Source organism: Myotis myotis, unplaced genomic scaffold (genome assembly GCF_014108235.1).
Source record: "Myotis myotis isolate mMyoMyo1 unplaced genomic scaffold, mMyoMyo1.p scaffold_m19_p_7, whole genome shotgun sequence".
Classification (NCBI taxonomy): Eukaryota; Metazoa; Chordata; class Mammalia; order Chiroptera; family Vespertilionidae; genus Myotis; species Myotis myotis.
The window spans coordinates 78,133,380-78,153,805 of record NW_023416379.1 but is presented as its reverse complement, the minus strand read 5'-3'; the positions used below and the strand labels follow the sequence as shown (position 1 = coordinate 78,153,805).

Genomic DNA, 20,426 nt, shown 5'->3' with positions numbered 1-20,426 from the left:
GAATGGTACGGGTGGGAGTCAGGAGTGTTGGGATCAGGAAGGGGAAACTTCACATCTGAGATCTTGGAGTGAAAGTAATCCTGAAGGATCAGTAATCACAGGGAGGTAGGGCCTGCAGGCTGGTGGGTGCTTGTCACATAATGGAGGTGGGAGTGGAGCTGTGTGACAGTTCACAGTCATTGATCTGAGCCGAGTAGGTAGACCTTTCAAACAAAGCTCCTCTATGGAATAACAAATGATTCTCTGCCAGATCAGCTACTGATTATGAATGACTACTTCACACTGTAGGAGAGGCCACGCTGGGAAGTGGAGTGAGGTCAGGGGTGCCCTTAGGAGAATGAGCCCTTATGGAAGGCTTTGGGACAGGTGTCCTGGATAATACACCTAGGATGTTAGAGAGCCGGGATTCCTCGTCTGTCGTCAGCTCAGAGGCAGACGGGCACTCACTTTTCAGCTATCTCTTCCTTTTCTGTTCATGTTTGATGGGCTTTCTTTTCCTGAGACACAGGTGGCTGGGCTTTTGGGACACAGAAATCAGAAGCAGAGAGGTCTGCCCGTACCTTAGGGCTGTTTTGGGTTGGGGCTTTGAGTAGGTCGCTTACATTCTCTGTGCTTCAGTTATCCTCACAATCAAGTAACACAAACTAAAAACTTTTTAATGTTTTATTTATTTTTCTTTTTTATTGAATATATTGGGGTGACATTGACTGATAAAGTTATAGGTTTCAGGTGTACAATTCCATAATACATCATCTGTATATTGTATTGTGTGTTCACTCCCCCGAGTCTAAAACAATTTTTTGTAAAGTTTTATAAAGGAAAAAGCAAGTATATCCACTTACAACATAACGCCGGGGAGTGCATTGGATGTGCTTGATGTAACAGGATGTGTTTCATTCTGCTTGAGGCTGTTGCTAAACCTCACAGAGGAGATTACATCTCAGCCCGCATGTGAGAGCAGGCTTTGCCAGGCAGAGAGGGGCACAATTAGCATTGGCAGTGTGATGTGTGCGGCTTGTTCAGGGAACCAGGACAGTCTATTCTGCCCTCTTCTGAGCAGCAAGAATAGAAAACTAGGTCTCCTGACTCCTGCTCCAATGTTATTTTGCTTTTTTTTTTTTCCTGCCTGGCCTCTCTATTTCCTGTATCTCTGCTTAGGCATTATTGAGCACAAAAGTACTACCAGTGGTAGGGAGAGATAGGCCCAATGCGAGCAGATGATTGGAAATCAGTTAACAATTTAAATACGGTTAAGTATACTCACCATGTTGAAGATTCACACACAGATAAACAAGAGCTGACTCAAATGTTGTTTCCTTTTGAAAAATGCCTCCCATGTTCATTATCTCACCTCTCACCAGTTTTGCCTTTAGAAGCAAAGAAGGCCAAAGGAGAGTCTTATTTCACTTTTGTGTTCGAACAATTTTCTATTGACACATTCTGGGGCACCTTTCCTCTGATAGTTGCTGATAGAACTAGAGAATGTGTAAGTCAGTGTTCCTGTCCCTAGGAGCTTGCAACCCAATACGCAGGAGAGACGAGGCTCTCTACACACAGCAGTGGGGCAGCACGCGGGTCCGGATGTTCTGATACCAAACGTGGGGGATAGGTAGGTTAAGTGTTCACGGAGCAAAGATATCAAGATGGCTTAGAGAAGACTTCTTTTTAAAGCTTTTTAAAAAATATGATTTTATTGATTTTTAGAGAGAGAGAGAAGAAGGGAGAGGGATAGAGAGAGAAAAACATCGATGAGAAACATCATCCATCAGCTGCCTACTACACGCCCCCTACTGGGGATTGAGCCCGCAACCCGGGCAGGTGCCCTGACCGGGAATCAAACCAGTGACCTCTTGGTTCCTGGGTCAACGCTCAATCACTGAGACACACTGGCCGGGCTGGAGAAGACTTCTTCATGGCCATTGTGGACTAGAACTAAGGCCTTGGGGATACCTAAAAGAAACGGAAAATGGAGCGACTTACTTGTTTCTTAGTAGCAAATAAAAAGCCTTCTTCTTGGGACCACCCAGGGAGAGCACTGCCTCAGCTGCCAAAGGTTTAACTTCTCACAGCTAGGAGATCTCACAGCTAGGAGACCGCATTCCTCACACCGTGCTCCAGCCCAGGCTTAATTTGCCAGCAGATCCCCCTGCTATGAAAAGTACCATTCCAAGATTGATTTCCTGCCAGTGGGAATCTGCAGCTCGATTGGGGGTTCACCTGGGCTGGCCCAGGTCCCAGCAGGTTTGCAGATGGGACAGAGCTTCCTGCAGCAGAAAGGCTAGAGGCCGTGCTGCTAAAGCCAAGCCACACTAATGAAGCTGCCAGTTACACCCTTGGGGGAAGTCCTGGGAGACTCCTGTCCCCAGGCTTTCATTAGCAGGTTTCAGGGAGCAGAGCTCACCTTGACCCAAACAGGAAGTCTCTGAGGAAAAAATGATCACCTTAGACTGCTTCAGTGTGTTCCAAATTCCCCAGCTCCTCCTAATTCTTCCACCACAATAAACACAGCTGCTGTTTATTGCACGTGGAAGGTGTGTGCTGTGCTGTTTGAAAAATAGTACCTGCTGAAGTGGGAAGATGAGCTGAGACGTGGAAAGTATAGGAAGTAGCAATAAAGAAAATTCAGACTCGGCAGTCATGCCCCTTGGTATTTGCCCAAATGAGTTGAAAACGTATGTTCACAGAAAAAGCTGCACATGGATGTTTAGGGCAGATTTCTTCATAATTTCCAACTGAGCCACACTGGCCAGGGCGGGACACATAGTTTTAATTTGCTTCTTTCTTGTAATAATATCTTTCATTCCTTTATTTATTCAGCAAATCTTTGTTGACCATCTACTATGTCCTAGTCAATCTAAGTGCAGGGGAGACTACAGTGAAAAAAAAATGGAGCACAGGTATTTCATGTGCATCTTTCTGTAACAATAAAGGTAAATATATCTACATAAATATTTGAATATGTGCATAGTATCCTATTTTATAGATTTATCATAATTTATTAAATCAGATCTCCCATTTGGGATATCAAGATGCTATTTATGTTTTCTGGGTTTTCTTTTTTTTAAGTATATTTTTATTGATTTCAGAGAGGAAGGGAAAAGGAGAGAAAGATAGAAACATCAATGATGAGAGAATCATTGATTGACTGCTTCCTGCACGCCCCACACTGAGGATCGAGCCTGCAACCTGGGCATGTGCCCTTGTCCAAAATCGAACCTGGGATCAGTCAGTCTGCAGATCTACGCTCTATCCACTGAGCAAACCGGCTAGGGCAGGTTTTCTTGAGTATAGAGAGGATATGTGTTGACCGTGGGTGAATCAGAATTCATGTTAAAATTATCTCTGCTAATAATAGGATTCTGCCAGTGGTGCCGTTCTTTAAAATGTGACTTTGTAAACAGTGATATATTTGGCAGATGTGGCAACAAAGGTTGGTGTGGGCCCAGCCGCCTCTCACTTGATGGACGACTATGGAGATCCTGGTGGCGTCTGAGGCTATTGGCAACACCATCTCTGTCTCTGGTTGGACCAGAGGCTGCTCCAAGCATGGCTCCAGCTCTTAACAATCGCACACCATGTCGGCACTTTGGCTGCTGTTCCTTCTCAGCCATTTATAGCTATGCAGTGATGTGTGAGCTGGGTTTCTGTGGATTCTGGAAGCGTTCTTCTGCCCTCTTTAATGGAAATGGCTGTTTTGTCCTCTGTCCAATAAGCAGCAGGCCACCTCCCTGCCATCTGTGCGAGCCCCCACACAGTGACGTGAGGTGATGACACAGGAGCTCTTTGTTGGTGGTTTTAGCACACTGTTTGATCCTCCATACAAAGCAAAACACAGCCCAGATGAATTATGGAATTTTACAGTAATGGAGTCTGTAGAGACTGGCTCCTATTTTATAGACTAGAGGACTGAGGCAGGAGAGGTTGAGTGATCTGCCTACAGTCCCATCATTAGTGGTAGAGCTAGATTTAGAAGTGGGAACTGTTTCTTCCTCGTCCAGTGTTTTTCCAGGGAATCTGCTAAACCAAACCTGCGATCCGTTCCAGTGAGGTCCTTGTAACAGACCAAAGAACACCAGTGTTTTGGAGCGTTTATCTTTGGCCTTCAGATAAAATGTCACCAGATGGCACCAAACTATTTGCATTTCCCAAACATGGAGCTTTTTATTTCATTCTCTGCTTTACCCGGGGAAAGGTTTTCGAGAGCATGCTGCGGGAGCAGTGGAATCAGTGACTGTTCTCATGGCTGCCTGCTTTCCTCCAGCAGGCTGATCAGCAACCTCATCTATAGGTTTATCACTGGAATCTCTCACCGCACCAGTCTGCAAGCCAGCCGCAAGGACGCATGTCTCTTTAAGATGAAAGAGGCCCGCGGGGTTTGTGATCACTTTTTATCTGGGTTGCACACCCACTTGGATTGTCTGATAGATGCCTGATAGACTATGTGGCAGTCCCATTTCCTTCTCTTGGAGGGTACTGGACTCTGATTTACAAATAAACTCAGTGGCAAAAAACTGAGAAGTTTGCAATACTGATTGCTTTTGTAAGGCCAACTGCAAATTATTTTTGTGGATGGAGCAAAGCAGTGTTGCAGTAGCATATCTGGAGTTGCATATCGCTGAAAATGTTTGGGTTTAATCGTAGAGTGCATTTTTTGAGGACATAGTGGTTAATAGCTCATTCACTAGGGCTGACTGCTTCAGGTTACTTCCTGGCTCTGCAATTTACTGTGTAGCCTTGGGCAAGTTAATGAATCTCTCTGTGCTTCTGTTTCCTCATCTGTAAAATGAGAATGATGATATAGTCAGGTGGCTCACTTGATTGGATTGTCCTCCCATATACCAAAAGGTTTCAAGTTCGATTACCAGTCAGGGCACATATGTAGGTTGTGGGTTTGATCCCCAATTGGAGCACATATAGGAGGCAACCTATCAATGTTTCTCTCTCATCTCTCTCTCACCGCCCCCCCATCCTCTCTCTTAAAAATCAATAAAAACATATCCTCGGGTGAGAATTTTAAAAAAGAAAAAGAAATACTGCCAATGCCAGATAGTTACTGGGAAGTTTAATGAGTTAATCTTTAATAATAAAAGGATAATGTGTTAATTAGACCAAACATCTTCCAGATGTCCTTCCTGACAAAGCTGGGGCCCAGGTGCCTGCAGTTGGCCCTGGGCAAGCTGGCTGGGGTCCTGGGTGCCTGTGGCTGGCTGGAGGGAAGGAAGCCCGGGTCTCGGGTGCTGGAGGAAAGCCGATGCCAGGACCCTGGGGGAATGAAGGCCTACTCTTGCACGAATTTTCATGCATCAGGCCTCTAGTCCAAATAATAAAAGCCTAAGTGACCATTACAGCAGAATGACCAGTTGCTATGATGTGCACTGACCACCAGAGGGCAGATGCTCAATGCAGGAGCCACCCCCTGATGGTCAGTGCACTACGACAGGGGGTGCTGCTCAGCCAGAAGCTGGGCTCATGGCTGGTGAGCACAGCGGTGGTGGCGGGAGCCTCTCCCACCTCCACAGCAGCACTTAGGAACAGTGAGCCGAGTGGTAAGGAGCAGCGAGCAGGTGGGCAGTAAGGAGTGAGGGGTCCTGGACTGTGAGAGGGATGTCCGACTGCTGGCTTAGGCTTGATCCCCTGCAGGCGGACATCCCCCATGGGATCCCGGACTTCGAGAGGGTGCAGGCAGAGCTGAGTGACACCCCCCTACCCCGCCTCAGAGCACAGATTTTGTGCACTGGGCCTCTAGTATTTGTGAAGAGCCTAGAATACTGCAGGGTATATGATAAACACCATATAAGTGTTTGTCACTATCATTATTCTGACATTTTCATTCCATGCATTCATTTATTCAACAACAATTTATTGGAACATCCCCCATGTGGGAGACACAGTGATAGGTGATAAAAGATTCTCAGCCCTCAAAGGATCTTTACAGTGTAGTGGGTGGAGAGACAAGTAATATAAAGTGGGCATTGGCGCTGTACGGTAGGGAGACTGCTGTAAGGGAGCAGCGACTTTTCAACCCATGTGCCGCAACACACTGGTGTGCTGCAAGAATTTTTAAAACATGCAATACCTGACTATTTAGTCAGGGCCGCTGACCTCTTTTCCCTAGATTGTCAAATTTTAAAAAATGACAACCAACACAACACTAGCCATCTAGTGTGTATAAATCAAAGTTACACCTACTTTTTGTCAGATCGGCAAAAAATACATTGTTTTGGTGTGCTGCAGAACTTTAATAATAAGCTTATGTGTGCCATGAGATGAAAAGGTTGCAAATTGCTGTAATGGAGGACTACAAGTGCAGTGGGCAGGATAGTAGTACCTGAGGGGAAGGCTTCACAGGGGAACCTGAGCTGGGTCATGAAGGATAAATAGGAGTTGGCCAGGAACAGCCCAACCTCCCAACGTCCAAACTATTATTTCTTTTATTCCTCAGTCTTGCCCAAAAGAAGGAAATTGGTGCCATATGTCTGGGCCTAAAGAATTTATCCATTCAGTAAATGATTGTCGGGTATATGATTATTTTATTTTTTTAATTGATTTTAGAAAGAGAGGAAGGGAGAGGGAGGGAGAGATTGAAACATTGATGGGAGAGAAACATCAATTGACTGCCTCCTGCATGTCCCCCACAAGGGATTGAGCCCGCAACCTGGGCATGTGCCCTGACCTGGAATCGAACCTGCGACCTCTTGGTGCATGGGTCGACGCTCAGCCGCTGAGCCACACTGGCTGGACAAGGCGTGTGATTATTTTAGACAGGGGAAGTTGTGCACCATACAGTCCCTGCCCCTGAAGGAGCTTGGGAAGTGAGCAGAGTGAACCCGTGATCGGGAGCCCAGGAGAGAAGTATGCTGGGGCCTCTTCAGGAAGATCTACATCCCAGCTGCCTCAGCAGAGGAGTTAGTGTGCACCCTGTGCAAGGGAGACCATTCTAAGGGAGCATCTTAGTTGACTCATGACCACATGAGTTTGGGGAGGGTGCATGGGGACAGAGGCCAGGAATGAGGGAGGGGGCCTTACTCAGGGCCGGCAATGGGAAGGCTAAGAAGTGTGTTCTGCAACAACATCATGATGCCAATATGTGCTTCCTCCAAAACGGGCTCCCAGACTTTACAGCTGGCCCTTTGAAGCTTAACTGCAGGTAAGGCCTGTCTAGGGAGGTGGTCGGACCCCACTGGACAGCAGCTTCTGAAGTTAGTGATGATAAAGAATTATAACTTATTACCATCGCTGTGGCAGTGGTGGCTGCTCTCACACAAAGGGAGAATTTTATGGCCGTGGAAGAGGTAGTTGCTAAGCAAAGGATTAAAAATTAATCCCCACTCTTCCCAATCATTTTTTATGACCTTGGACTTCCAAAGGGAAATTGAGGTCCTTGTCACCCACAGATAGAGGACCTAGATCTTTTTACCACCTCATTGCTGAGGGAGATAAGAGATGGTGTCCTGAGTTGGAGGCCATGGAGGTCAGGTCCCTGGAACTTTCGGTGAGTGTTGGGTTACACACTCCAGAGGGTGGAGTTAAGGAGCCCCTGAGACTGATGTGGCTGCATTCTAAGGATCATTGAGAGAGACCTCATTTTCAAGGGAAATGAAGATTCTGCCTTTTTATTTTTTCCTGTGCACCCTTTCCTTTGAAGTTAAAGTGAATATCCTTTTGGTCTTATACTTCTCTGTTCCTTATTTCTATAAACCTCTTCCTAGTTCAGTTTCTGTAAGTGAGAGAGAAGTGGCAATGATTTCATGATCAGGATTTGTCAACATAAAGCCAGGAGAGGTTATGTTGGTGAGATGAGGGCTGGAGAAACTCAGGGTCAGACGGGGTTTTCTGGAAATTGCCAATAAAGCATCATCATAATCTGTCTTTTCTTCCTCAGAACAAACAGATGCCAGTTGGCTCCCAGGTCTGAACTGGACTTAGTTCCAACCAATAGACAACCCAGACCCACGGTTTTAATCTTTAGAAATTCAGTCGTGTCATCAGCTTATAAAAACCTGCTATTGTGTCAGGCATCCTATTTTCGAGGATGCAAAGATGAGCAGAAACTGTGCAGTCATGTGTTATTCAACTCTGGATACAGAATGGCCTGCGATTGCTTTGGGTGCCCAGAGATGACGGAAACTCGCTTGATCAACGCAGGTGGGCATGCCGGGCCACATCTGCAGCGAGTCCTACAGCCCATATCCCAGACACAAAATCAAACCGACATTTTCATCTGATTTCCCACTATGTTTGTATCTAAAGAATAGAGCCCTTTAATTCCCCAGAGCTCCAACAAGCCCAGTGCCCCTAGATTGCATGCTTCTCCGTCACCAGCATCAGCACAGTTTGAAATGTCGTCCCATGTCCCAGGCCCAGCCCTACAGTGCATCCACCTGATCTGGGACCTGTGTACCCCACCTGTTCCACCTTCTGGTGTCCCCCTCCCTTACCCCTGCCATGCCCTGTCACCAACTGCCACCCAGGTCAGTTGGAATCTCCATCTATTAACCGCCAGGTTCTCAATCCCTCTGCTCGCTGGCGGCAAAAGCACTGCTTAGCTTTTTCTTGTTTTGCTCGTTTTGAATGAATTAAGGTATTCTGATGACAACTTTCTCTCTCTCTCTCTCCCCCACCCTTACCTGTCTTTCTGGCTGACACTCTGATTCTTAATAAGGTTCTCTAATTGTTATATTGAGCACTAGTTGATGGCTTGGTCCTGGTAGGGAATCACTGGCCTGTACTAGCTAAAGAAATGACTCAGTCCCAGGTTTCAGGGCCACCGTACAAGTAGATACAAGGCACGGAGAGGGCATTAGGTCGTCCACTCGTGAACTGCCCCCGCTTCTCCCACTGGAGATGGTCGTAATCATGGCATTTGTTTTGTGGACTTGGAACCAAGCGCTCTGTTAAACACTTTAAGGGCATGACGTCATAATAGTCCTTACATCAGCTTCTCTTTGTCAGTCGCTCAACTTCTCAGATGGCAGAGCCCCGGCTGGAGCTCATGGCTCGTCCTTGTGGAAGGCAGGGCTCAGGTCTCTGGTGCCGATGTCCTCCCTCAGACCACACACACGCCACCTGCCACCTCCTCGGGCGCTCCAGGCTGCACAGGTCCTTATTTTGGCATAAGTGCTTTGACCTTGTTCTCTGCCTATAGCTCTCTTTCCCCCTCATGTTCTCTTGGGAATTCTGATTTTCCTTCAACACCCAGTTCAGGGGTCACTTGTAGAAGCTTGTGCACCCCTCCCTGGCCTTCTGTCTATTTTGCTTATGTTTGCAGAGACACCGTGAACCAATGCTCGCCTCCTTGGAGCACACATCCATGTTTTGGTCATAACGTCCCTACTCGTCTGCCTCAGTAGAGTCTGACCTTGAAAAGCAGGCAGCATATCTTTTTATCCTTTGTATACCTAGCACAAAGGCCAGCTCATAGTAATACAGATAACGGCAGTACTTAGCTTTTACTGAGCACTCGTCTTGGGCCAGGCAGGGTGCTACGCACTTTATGTGTTAAATTCTCTCTTTTAGCCACCCCCAACCATCCATATGATACGTAAAATTACTACTCCCACATCACAGATGAGGGAACTGAAGCTTAGTGAACTCTGTAACTTGCCCCAGGTTACCCAGGAAATGTCCAAAAACCAGGGCTTGACCCCAGGTCTTCCTGAACTTCTTTCACATTTTATTCATTTCCATGTCCTACATTTTAGACCATTTAGATATTTTTTTTTTCTTTTTTCAATGTTGATTAAGGTGTGTGAGTAGGAAGATGACATTTTCTTCACTACAATTAGTAGTGCCCTGAGAAGCACTTGCTGTATCTCTCCCAGCGAAGGGTTCTGAAGGAAGGTTTTGCACTTTTCCAAGGAAAAGGGTTTGGGAAATACAAATTACAGAAGGTAACTGTAGACATGCTAAAAATCCATTTCTTTCCTCAGTAACTTCCCTTGAAACTTTGCAGCTATTTTAAGGACTATTTTATGAAATAATTGCCGTGCTTAGCTGGCTCATCTGTCAACAAAAATTTCAAATGTAAATTCAGCATTTGAGGGACCTAAAATTCATTGAGCAGAGATTTAAATATCCAGGAGAGACAAGCCCAAAACTACCTCCTTTCCAGAGCATAACTTAAAAAACAAAAAACAATTTTTGCAATTAGAGTTTATGTTAAATTTATTTAGTCAGATATTTCCCAGAATATACATGGGTTTTTACCAACCTAATTGATGATTCATGTGTTTGTCTTTACTTTGAGTTCAAATTACTATTGCTTATCTCAGATTTTCAAGTGACCAGTGAATATTTTAAGATTAGGTGCTCAAGAAATGTAGGCTATCATTAATAATATCAATATTTGTAATTCTTATCCTATATAACAAATAGCTAATATGCTAATTAGACCTAACAGCAGAACGACCATCTGGACGACCTTCCAGATGAAGCCAGGGCTGCGAGGGCCGAGCCCCTTGCACAGATTTTGTGCATCAGGCCTATAGTATTTTAACATAATGTTTCATACTAGTAGAGCCTGTCTGACGATTACATTTTAATAGCATCTAGAAAATTCCAAAGCCTTTAAAGAAACCCTTACTTTCTAAATATCATTAAAACGGGGTGGCTAACATTCCCATTTTATAAGCTATGACTTGGCCTCACACTGTGTGGTGGGTAGTAGAGGTAAAGTCAGAATGTTGGGGGAGTAAGGGAGCTTGGTCCAACTCTGTCAAGAAGAACAAAGACCATAGCCAGTTTGGCTCAGTGGATAGAGCCTCGGCCTGTGGAGGAAGGGTTCTGGGTTGGATTCTGGTCAAGGGCATGTACCTCTGGTTGCAGGCTCCTCCCCGGCCTGGGCTGTGCAGGAGGCAACCAATTCATGTGTTTCTCCCACATCGATATTTCTCTCCCTCTTACACTCTCTCTAAAAATCAATGAAAAAAATATCCTGGGGTGAGGATTTAAAAATAAATAAATTTTAAAAAAGAAGAAGAAAGGCTCAAAGAGCTGCCTGCAGCTTTCTGCCTACATATTGCACTAGAAAGCTGCGTTTCATTAAGAACACCCATAGTTGCTTTGCTCCCTTAGCTCAGTCCCTCTCTCGCTGCATTTTTGCTGATGTTCCTTTCTTGTCTTTAGGCTGCAACCCCCGCCCTGCCGTGCCAGGCAGCCATGACGACGGCCATCCTGGAGCACCTGAGCACCCTGTCAGTCAGCGGGCAGCAGCTGCGCCGCCTGCCCAAGATCCTGGAGAATGGGCTTCCCAAGATGCCTTGCACCGTCCCCGAGACAGATGTGCCCCAGCTGTTCCGGGAGCCTTACATCCACACCGGCTACCGCCCCACGGGCCACAGGTGGCGCTACTACTTCCTCAGCCTCTTCCAGAAACACAACGAGGTGGTCAACGTCTGGACCCACTTGTTGGCGGCCCTGGCCGTCCTCTTGCGATTCTGGGCCTTTGCCGAGGCCGAGGCCTTGCCCTGGGCCTCTGCCAGCACCCTGCCCCTGCTCATCTACGTCCTGTCCTCCATCACTTACCTCCTGTTCAGCGTGCTGGCCCACCTGCTGCAGTCCCAGTCGGAGCTCTCCCACTACACGTTCTACTTCGTGGACTACGTGGGGGTGAGCATCTACCAGTACGGCAGCGCCCTGGTCCACTTCTTCTACACCTCTGACCAGGGCTGGTATGAGCACTTCTGGCTCTTCTTCCTTCCAGCAGCTGCCTTCTGTGGCTGGTTGTCTTGCGCTGGCTGTTGTTACGCCAAGTATCGTTATCAGAAGCCTTACCCAGTCATGAAGAAGATATGTCAGGTGGTGCCCTCAGGGCTGGCCTTCATTCTGGACATTAGCCCCGTGGCCCACCGAGTAGCCCTATGCCACCTGGCTGGCTGCCAGGAGCAGGCCGCCTGGTACCACACCCTCCAGATCCTCTTCTTCCTGGTCAGCGCCTACTTCTTCTCTTGCCCGGTTCCTGAGAAGTACTTCCCCGGGTCCTGTGACATTGTGGGCCACGGGCATCAGCTCTTCCACGTATTTCTGTCCATTTGCACGCTTTCCCAGCTGGAGGCCATCCTCCTGGACTACCAGGGGCGGCAGGAGATCTTCCTGCAGCGCCACAGTCCCCTGTCTGTCTATGTGGCCTGTCTGTCCTTCTTCTTGTTGACCGCCTGCAGCACCACCACTGCAGCCCTCCTGAGGCGCAAAGTCAAGGCCAGACTGATGAAGAAAGAGTCGTGAGGCTGGCAGGGTGGGCAAGCTGTGGAGGCACCCCATTGCGATTTGGGGGAAGTGTGATACAAACACAGGAGCTGACTTTTTGTTTTTAAGAGTTTTCATGTGTATTAATGGCTTTTACATTAATACATATATCCAAGGATATGCTATGGCCATGGCTTTGGGAAGCCAAAGGATTCAAGAGTTATGTTGTTAATAAAAGGAGTGCTCCTTTTCCATCTGGGTCATAGCCTTTCAAGACACAGGAAAGGAAGGGACCTTGGCTAAGATCATGGGGCACTGAATTAAGGACCATATTCATGCCTGAAAATTCAGTAAAATTCTGACTAAGGCCTCCAGGGGCAAGTCCTGGAGCTGGAGGGGTGATAGACTTGGACTGGAAAACAAGGAGGTGGCTGGTCCACACCATATTGGACTGGCCATCCTACTATTGCTGGTCTTTGGTAATTGAATAAACTGACCCCAGGACCCATTTCCTTTGGGTTTCAGATTGTCCAAGGTGGAGAATTCAGACTCTTCAAGATTCAGTGAAACCTTCAGACAATGAATTATCCGGTTCATCTGATTTCTGATCTCTCCTCTCTCACCCACTCTAACTCTGACCCTTTTCTCAGGATGACATCTCTCTGGCTATTTCCTCTAAAGTGCTGTTCACTCCCTTCAGACCTTGGTAACATACAGGACTGTGAAGTAGTTGTGTGGATCCATGTGGCTATCCAGGAAGCTTATTCTCATGTAATACTAATGCAGACGGTACTAGAAAGTACAGTGCCAAGAGCCACCAGGAGGCCCAGCCAATAAGCTTGGATACTGTTTGGTATCCTAGGGCCCACTGTTGTATACCCGTGGACCGGAGGATTCCTTCAGGTCTGTTACAGCTGCCTGACAGGCCAGAAGATTTGGGGCTTGCTCCAGGAAGTCTTCTCCAGATTTTGGCCAGCGTGTTCAAAAAGCCCCTGGTAGAATGAGTTGGTTCTAAGGATCCCTCTAGGGATCTAATTATTTCAAGAGGAACCCAAGGTCCAGCCTTTTAAGTACATGCCACACCACAAAGGACCCACATAACTAGCCCAGTTCAGGGTCCTCAGACAGGCACTTAGCCTCCACTGAGAGCTGAACCCTAAAAACAGTCAAGCCCCAGGACAGGAAGTGTGTGTGCGCTCTGTGGTTGGTCCCCGGAGGCTCCTTGGAGTATGAATGGTGAGTGGGGCACCCTGTAGCTAGAATGTCCCATTTCGGACATCACCGCCCAGCAGCTTCTACGGGGTAAGTGGTACTTGCCATTGGTGTGTTCTGGCCATGCAGCCTCCAGAGGACACACCTCGCTCTGGTCCAGTGAAAGAGGCTGCGTTGACAGAGGAGCCGCGGGAGGCTGCATTTCCTCTCAGTATAAGGTTCCCATTTACCGAAAAGGGAAGTGGTTTGTTTTCACTCCACTTTGACAAACATCTTCTATTACTAGATTATCTTGTTGTCTTCAAATCTTTGTTTTCTTTCTTTCGCTGAGAGATGTGTGGGTTTGTGCCTTATAAATGGAAATGTATGAACACTCCTGAATATATGGCCATGTGAAATTTGCGGTTTGGGGTTACTGGGATTAGAAAGAAAGAATTTGTTGCTTTTCAACCAGTGGATGAAGGATTGTTTAACAATCAAAAGACTCTTTCAATCTGCTTATTTTTGGCAAAGAAAAAAAAAAGAAGAAGAAGAAGGGGAGGACGAAAAAGAAAAATATTCAACTGAAGCTTTCCAATAATCTTTATATCAAGAAAATGTATGTTTTGTCAGCTTTGTAGTTTTCCTAGATGGGTGCCTCTATTAATCCCCAAGTACATGAACTTCTGTGCTACCCAAGTGTCTTACACAAGCTTCTGGTGTCTAGGCCAAATCCACCACAAATAAAGTTAGCAAACTGAATCGGGTTGGACTAAGCAAGGGCATGGGGGAGTTGTGCAAACACATTACAAGTAGAGGGTCAGTTTAAAATGGGGAATAGAAAGTGCTTGAATTGTTCATTAGTATGGATTCAAAGACCATGCTCTTTTAAAAGTTGGAAGGAAGATGTAAGTCAAGCTCTTGAACGGAACTGGTGGTCATGGTGGCCGAGATCTTGAGGCCAAATGCAGGTCGTTTTTAAAAAAGAGAAAACAGTGATTTTGAAATGTAGACCAGTGCCAGCCTGCACACTGTAAATGGTCTGTAACAAGATAAGTACAAGATAGACCAAACTTGTAGATATTGCCATCAAATTCTTAGTTTGATTTACACAAGTGTTGGCCCCTCAAGTGATTGAAATTTTTTTTTACGTTTTCACCACAGATATTTGAGAAGCCTTGAGGTAGGGGGTAGTAACATGTAAACACAGGAAATGCAGATGTTTGTTCATCAATACTCAGACTTTTAAGGGATTAAATACTCTTTTAAAACATCTTCATTAAAATGAGTGTATGGTAAGGAACAGGCCTAGTTTGTTTAAAAGGAATAATTATTTGATAAAGGAGATGATTGTCTTTCTCCACCAGACCCCCTCAAATAATTGGCATCTACTGGAAATTCTGCTCATTACCCCTCTCTCTCTCTCTCTCTCTCTCTTTCTCTCTCTCTCTCTCTCTCTCTCTCTTTCTTAAGCAAGTACTTTCAACCTATTAAAATGTAAATGCCTCTGAAAAAAACTAAACTATCAGTCCATTTACATACTATGAATAAAAACTCTGATGGATTTATATTGGACCCTAGCCAGAGTAGGATGAGGGGATGGTAGGACGTACTAGACTGGGGACACATTTGCCCATTTCTCTGCTGCCTAGTACTTCCTGACCTATATATTTAATGAACAAGCTGATGTTGATACTCTTTCGGTGGTAGGGTTTCATTTCGCACTTCGGCTGAAGGTACCTCATTCCGGAACATTCTCAATCCTCTACTGGAAGCTTGAAAAACAGCAGGAGCTCAGGCCACGCGTTGAAGGTCCGACATTCCTGCTTATGTTGCCCATCTTTTCACAAATTGTACCTTAAGGTTTCACGATTGCTGTGCTGTAGTTTCAAGTAGATCCTCCAGATGGCACTCACTTCTTACTCAGAGAAAGCCCAGCCATTGCCCTCAAGGTCTCTGCCTGCAGATAGTGTTGGACCCGGTGTTTTGCTTGATTGCTTGGCAAGGAAACATTGTTACTATTTTCTGTTTATTTAAATCTACTTACAGAAATGACCATTAAACTGATTTTGTATATGGATTGTTGTACTGTCAACATCTCTTTGCCACAGCCCTTGACCAGGGCTACTTTGACAAGGCTCATCTTAAAGAAAGGTTTTATCTAGACAGTCATTGCCAGGAGAAGGTCATGATACTTGATATGCCCCTAGAAGTAGGGAAATATAAAAAAATTAAAAATCTCCAACCCCTCCCCTCCCAAACCACACATACTGGTATACCCCAAATCCTCACTTGTAAGCAGATCAAATATTCCCCCTCGCCCCCTAAAGCTATGGAGTGGATTTCTCTGAGGATTTCAATCTAATTGAATAAATATTCCTAGTTTCATGGATAACAGTGTTAAATATTTCAAAAATTTGAATTGATGGACTACATTTTTTAGATTTAAAAACTACAAATTATAATTATACTATCACAGGTACTATAGTGTACGTGTTGTGAAATGTGGCACCTATCAACCAAAGGATTTTGTAGCCTGACTATTAGATATAAATAGCTGTAGAAAAAAAAACAAGTGATTCTCTAGCCCAGTGGTCAGCAAACTCATTAGTCAACAGAGCCAAATATCAACAGTACAACGATTGAAATTTCTTTTGAGAGCCAAATTTTTAAACTTAAACTATATAGGTAGGTACCTTGTTATTAACTTAATTAGGGTGCTCCTAAGGCTTAGGAAGAGCCACACTCAAGGGGCCAAAGAGCCACATGTGGCTCGCGAGCCGCAGTTTGACGACCACTGTTCTAGCCTATGGTAGCTTCAGGGACAGTGCAATCCCAGTAACGTAAGAAAATGGTGTTTCTCTGGCTTGAGGCTCCTCTGGTAGAATTATGAATGGCCCTCTTGTTTACACAAACCTATTTTTATCACCAGCAAGGGTGCTGGGCAGCTTGCAAATGCTCCTGTTGTCACTTAATAGTTCAACCACCCCGGTTATTGATTCATCATTTATGAGCACCTATAGGTGTCATGCTGGCTCAGGCATGCTGCCCACAGAGAGTTTGCAGTCTGTTGAATGAGGATCAGCGTCTTCCCACCTTGGGCCATAAGAGGGTTCCCTTCTCCAGGCCTTGGCCCCAATCACGGACTGGGGGCCAGAGGGCCTGCCAAACCCACAGGAGGCTGGATCTGCTTTGGGCCAGAACCTTCCCCCCTCCCAGAGGCTAGAAACATCTTCCCACCAGCAAACCCACCACTATGGCCACTTTGTTAATCCTTCTGCCTCTTCAGCCCTTCTTACCGTCCTCTAGCGTTTTAACTCAGTCTTGGATATCCTCGGTACTCCATACACAGAGCAGCCCTGTATTTCCATAGACCATAGACAGTATAGATTTCCCAGGTACATCTTCAGGGAAGACTATGTAGGGTTCCAGCCTGTGTAGAGGTTCCTGATTTGGTAAACTGGAAACAGCTGCCCTCTGACTGTCGGCCTGCGGACTGAAGGGTCCCAGGTTCGATTCTGGTCAAGGGCGTTTAAAAAACAAAACACCTCCCTTAAGGAATATTGTTTGGAAATAATATGGAAGGGAAACTATTGCAGAAATGAATTCATTTAAATATTAATTGTGGGAGCATATTTATCTCAAATATAGGCTTTTCTTTTTTACCTAACACGATTCTCATAAGAAGAGGTACACACCGAATTTTAGATTCCAGGAGGCCTTGGCCAACTCAAAGCCTACAGAATATAACACCTCTGATCCTACATGCTTTCCAACATGTCCACATCCGTTTGAGCTTTTAAATAATCACATGAGGTAAGACCATTAAATTAGGAAACACACTAAAAAAATGGAATGACTGGTTCAAAGGCACACGACTCATTGTACTATTTAAACTCAAACTCATGTTTCCTATAGATAAATTCAGGCCCTAGCTTATGAGAAACATCAACACCAAATATTCACAGAGTCCTTTACAGTGTGTAAAGCACCTTTATGTATTGTGTATACTCTAACCTAACCTCATTTTAACTTGTGTGTGATCCTAAATACCTCATGAATAGCTGGGGTTGCATTATTTCTTTTCGAATGAAAGTGACTGCACACCATCCCCTTGGATGCCAAACAAAGCATCCTTTGCCCCTCACAGTCTCAGAAGCCCAAAAGTTCTGTTGGCCACAGGCCCTTGTTGGCCTGGATTATAAAGTCAAATCTCACTCTCTGGTCAGGGCTTCTTGAAAATACTTTTGAATCCTTGGATGAGAAGCTCATCTAGTATTAATAATCTTGCCAAGATTTATGCAAGTCCTCCCTCTCATCTTTCACTGGGGTTGTCAGTTCTTGAAGCAAGTGGCTCTCCAGGGATTCTGAGAGCTGATGGGACTTTGAACATGGGATTTGAAAAAATGTTTCTCTGCCTTATAAAGGGGTTAGTAGGAAGCCCCTCCCCCCAAAGTCATTGGTCATTTATCAGTTTCAAGTAACATGCTTATTAAAGAAAATGCAGGAAAATATGGGAAAAGATAATCCATGAACTCATCACTAAAGTAAGTACCTTCAGGAGAAAAATAAGGCTTTATCAAAATATTGTCAATGGTAGGTAAATTAGCAGAGTCACATAAAGCTTTCTGAAAAACCAGAAATTGGGAACTAGAAATTTTAAGCAACCTCAAACTTTCATTCTATAAAGTACAAAATCAACAGCCTTTGGTTCCGTTTACAGGAATACCGAGATGGTTGGAGTACACTTCCCTTCTGACATTCCATGATGTAGGCAATTTGATGATGCTGTGGTCCAGACGCTGGCCATGAAACAAAGCTGCTGAGAATGTTACCTCGTGTTGAAAGAATTCTTTGAAGTGCCTCTCCTGAATAAAGCCCTCTGAGAGTACTCTACAGAAAGACCTCCGCTGGAGGCCAGGCCCAGCCGTTGAACTGGTGTGGGGTTTTATTGACAGTCACTCCACCAACCCTGAGCACAGGCACCTGCTTGAGGCTCCAGGGATACAACAATAGACAAAACACACAAATCGGCCCTTGGTGATCTTACATTGGAGGTTGGTGAGAGAGCGAGACAAAGAACCAAATAATTGGTATAGGACGTTAGAAGGTGATGGTGCCAAGGAGAACTTCAGAGCAAGGAAGAAGGATAGGCCAGAGTGGTGGGGTGAGTATGCAGTTTTAAACAGAGTCGGGGAAGACTACAGACAAAGGTTACAGAGGGAGCCAGCTCAGTTTCTCTCCCAGGCAAGGGGAAGAAGTGCAAAGGCCCTGTGGCCAGCAGAACAGAGAGGGGGAACAGAAGAGGAGCTGAGGGCAGATTGTGAGAGCCTTGTAAGGACTTTAGCTTTTACTGTCACATCAGGATGAGGTATGCTGGGCAAGAATTCTGCCCAAGGAAATTCAGGATAGTTGTTTATCTGTATGGACTAATTATGAACTGCATATTACCTTTCCTTTAGAAAACAGAGCAAATTCTGCTCCCTGCAGTCTACACAAAACTTTATCACCAAGGTATTTGCTATCTGTGGGCCTGGCCCTGTGGACACACTCTTCCCAGACTCTTCTCAGCATGTTTTAAGTGCCCAGAAGCTGACTCCACCTCCCAGACAGGCGGTGAATGTTTCCCTGTTCTGCAGACACTGGTCTGTAGTCTGGGTAATCTTCTGGGAAAAATGCAATGAAACATCCAGGGCAGCGTCTGTGAACTAGGAATAAAAATAACAATAACAGTTTACATTATCTAGTGCTCACTCTTTGCCAAAGTCCTTAGCTGAGCTGTTTTCTTAGATTCTTTTTATTTAACCCTCATACAAGCCTATCAAGCAGGTACTATTATTGCCCCAAATTAACTAATAAATAAATTTTCCCAAGACTACCTGGTTAGTGCATGATGGAATCTCACAGAAACTCGGGCTTTTGGATCCAGAGTCCATATTCTGAAGCAACAAAGTTAAGAGAATGCAGAGGTCTCTGGGTCTGGCTTCTCCATTGCTGATTGTGTGAATTAGGAGTGCAGAAATGAGAGGGAAATGGAACACCATTTTCTTTTTGCCCTGATAAATGAAATAAATCTAAAGATGCAGTTCTTGTTTTATTTTTAGACATCCTGGCCAAGTAAAAGTACTTAGGATCGAATCTGAAACCTGGGTATGTGCTCTGGCCAGGAACAAACCTGCCACTTTCGGTTGTATGGGATCCACACTCCAACCAACTGAACCATGTTGGCCACGGCCCATGGGGAGATTCTTAACTGTATTGTGCTAGAATCCAGAGCGGACCTAGTCACTTACAAATGCTAGTCTCAGAGGCCACCTGTAACCATCTGAAAGACCTTCAAGGAAGTCGAAACCAGTTTTAAGAACCACTGACCGTCCTCAAGTTACTTCCCTACACTTCTCTAGTGCAGTGGTTCCCAACTTTGGTTGCACATTAGAATCACCTGGGAATCTTTTTAAAATCCTGATTTCTGGGCCTCATCCTCCGGAAATTCTGTTTCTTTGTTATGGGGAGGGGCCACAACATTAGTAACAAAGAAACAGAATTTCTGGAGGATGAGGCCCAGAAATCAGGATTTTAAAAAGATTCCCAGGTGATCCTAATGTGCAGCCAAGGTTGGGAACCACTGCTCTAGTGAGTCCTTCCACCTATTAAATACAGCCTATTCCTCATTAAAGTGAACTTGAGCACTATTCCAAGCGCAAACGATGTCTTAAAGACACCCATGCAACATGTGAAACATCCCACTCTGTTTTTCTTTTCCAAACAAGAACAAATTATCTTGGAACCTGACTAATTTTACCGTGGGAGGATATATATATATATCTCAACACAAACCTTGTGTTCAGTAAGTGCACTGGCAATAGTTGTCATTATTTATATCACTTTGTTCCGAGCAGGGTACTGTGCGTTCCATACAAACACATCCACCCTCTCTGTGGGCTCCCAGAAGCCTCTCACCACCGTGGGGGCTCTTTGCCCTTGGAAGGGATTTCTCTCCACTCAGATTGAGACAGGCTCTATTTTGCCAGGCTTCTGCGTGTGTTTTTGTG

The 20,426-nt window shown here is 45.3% G+C and overlaps 1 protein-coding gene across 6 annotated transcripts in view; it reads left to right on the top strand.

Moving 5' to 3' along the window:
* Positions 1-15,454, top strand: part of PAQR8 (progestin and adipoQ receptor family member 8) — a 43,060-nt gene extending 27,606 nt beyond the window's left edge. For 2 of the 6 annotated variants that reach the window (XM_036317208.1, XM_036317213.1), the window contains exon 2: positions 11,125-15,454. In XM_036317208.1, the coding sequence (XP_036173101.1) occupies positions 11,158-12,222 (1,065 nt within the window). In that variant the 5' untranslated portion in view covers positions 11,125-11,157 and the 3' untranslated portion in view covers positions 12,223-15,454. Of the gene's footprint in view, positions 1-2,817; positions 2,931-3,588; positions 4,374-7,882; positions 8,146-11,124 lie in introns of those variants that run through there. The other 4 variants (XM_036317209.1, XM_036317211.1, XM_036317210.1 and 1 more) reach the window with 4 other exon arrangements.
* The last annotated feature ends 4,972 nt before the right edge of the window (positions 15,455-20,426 follow it).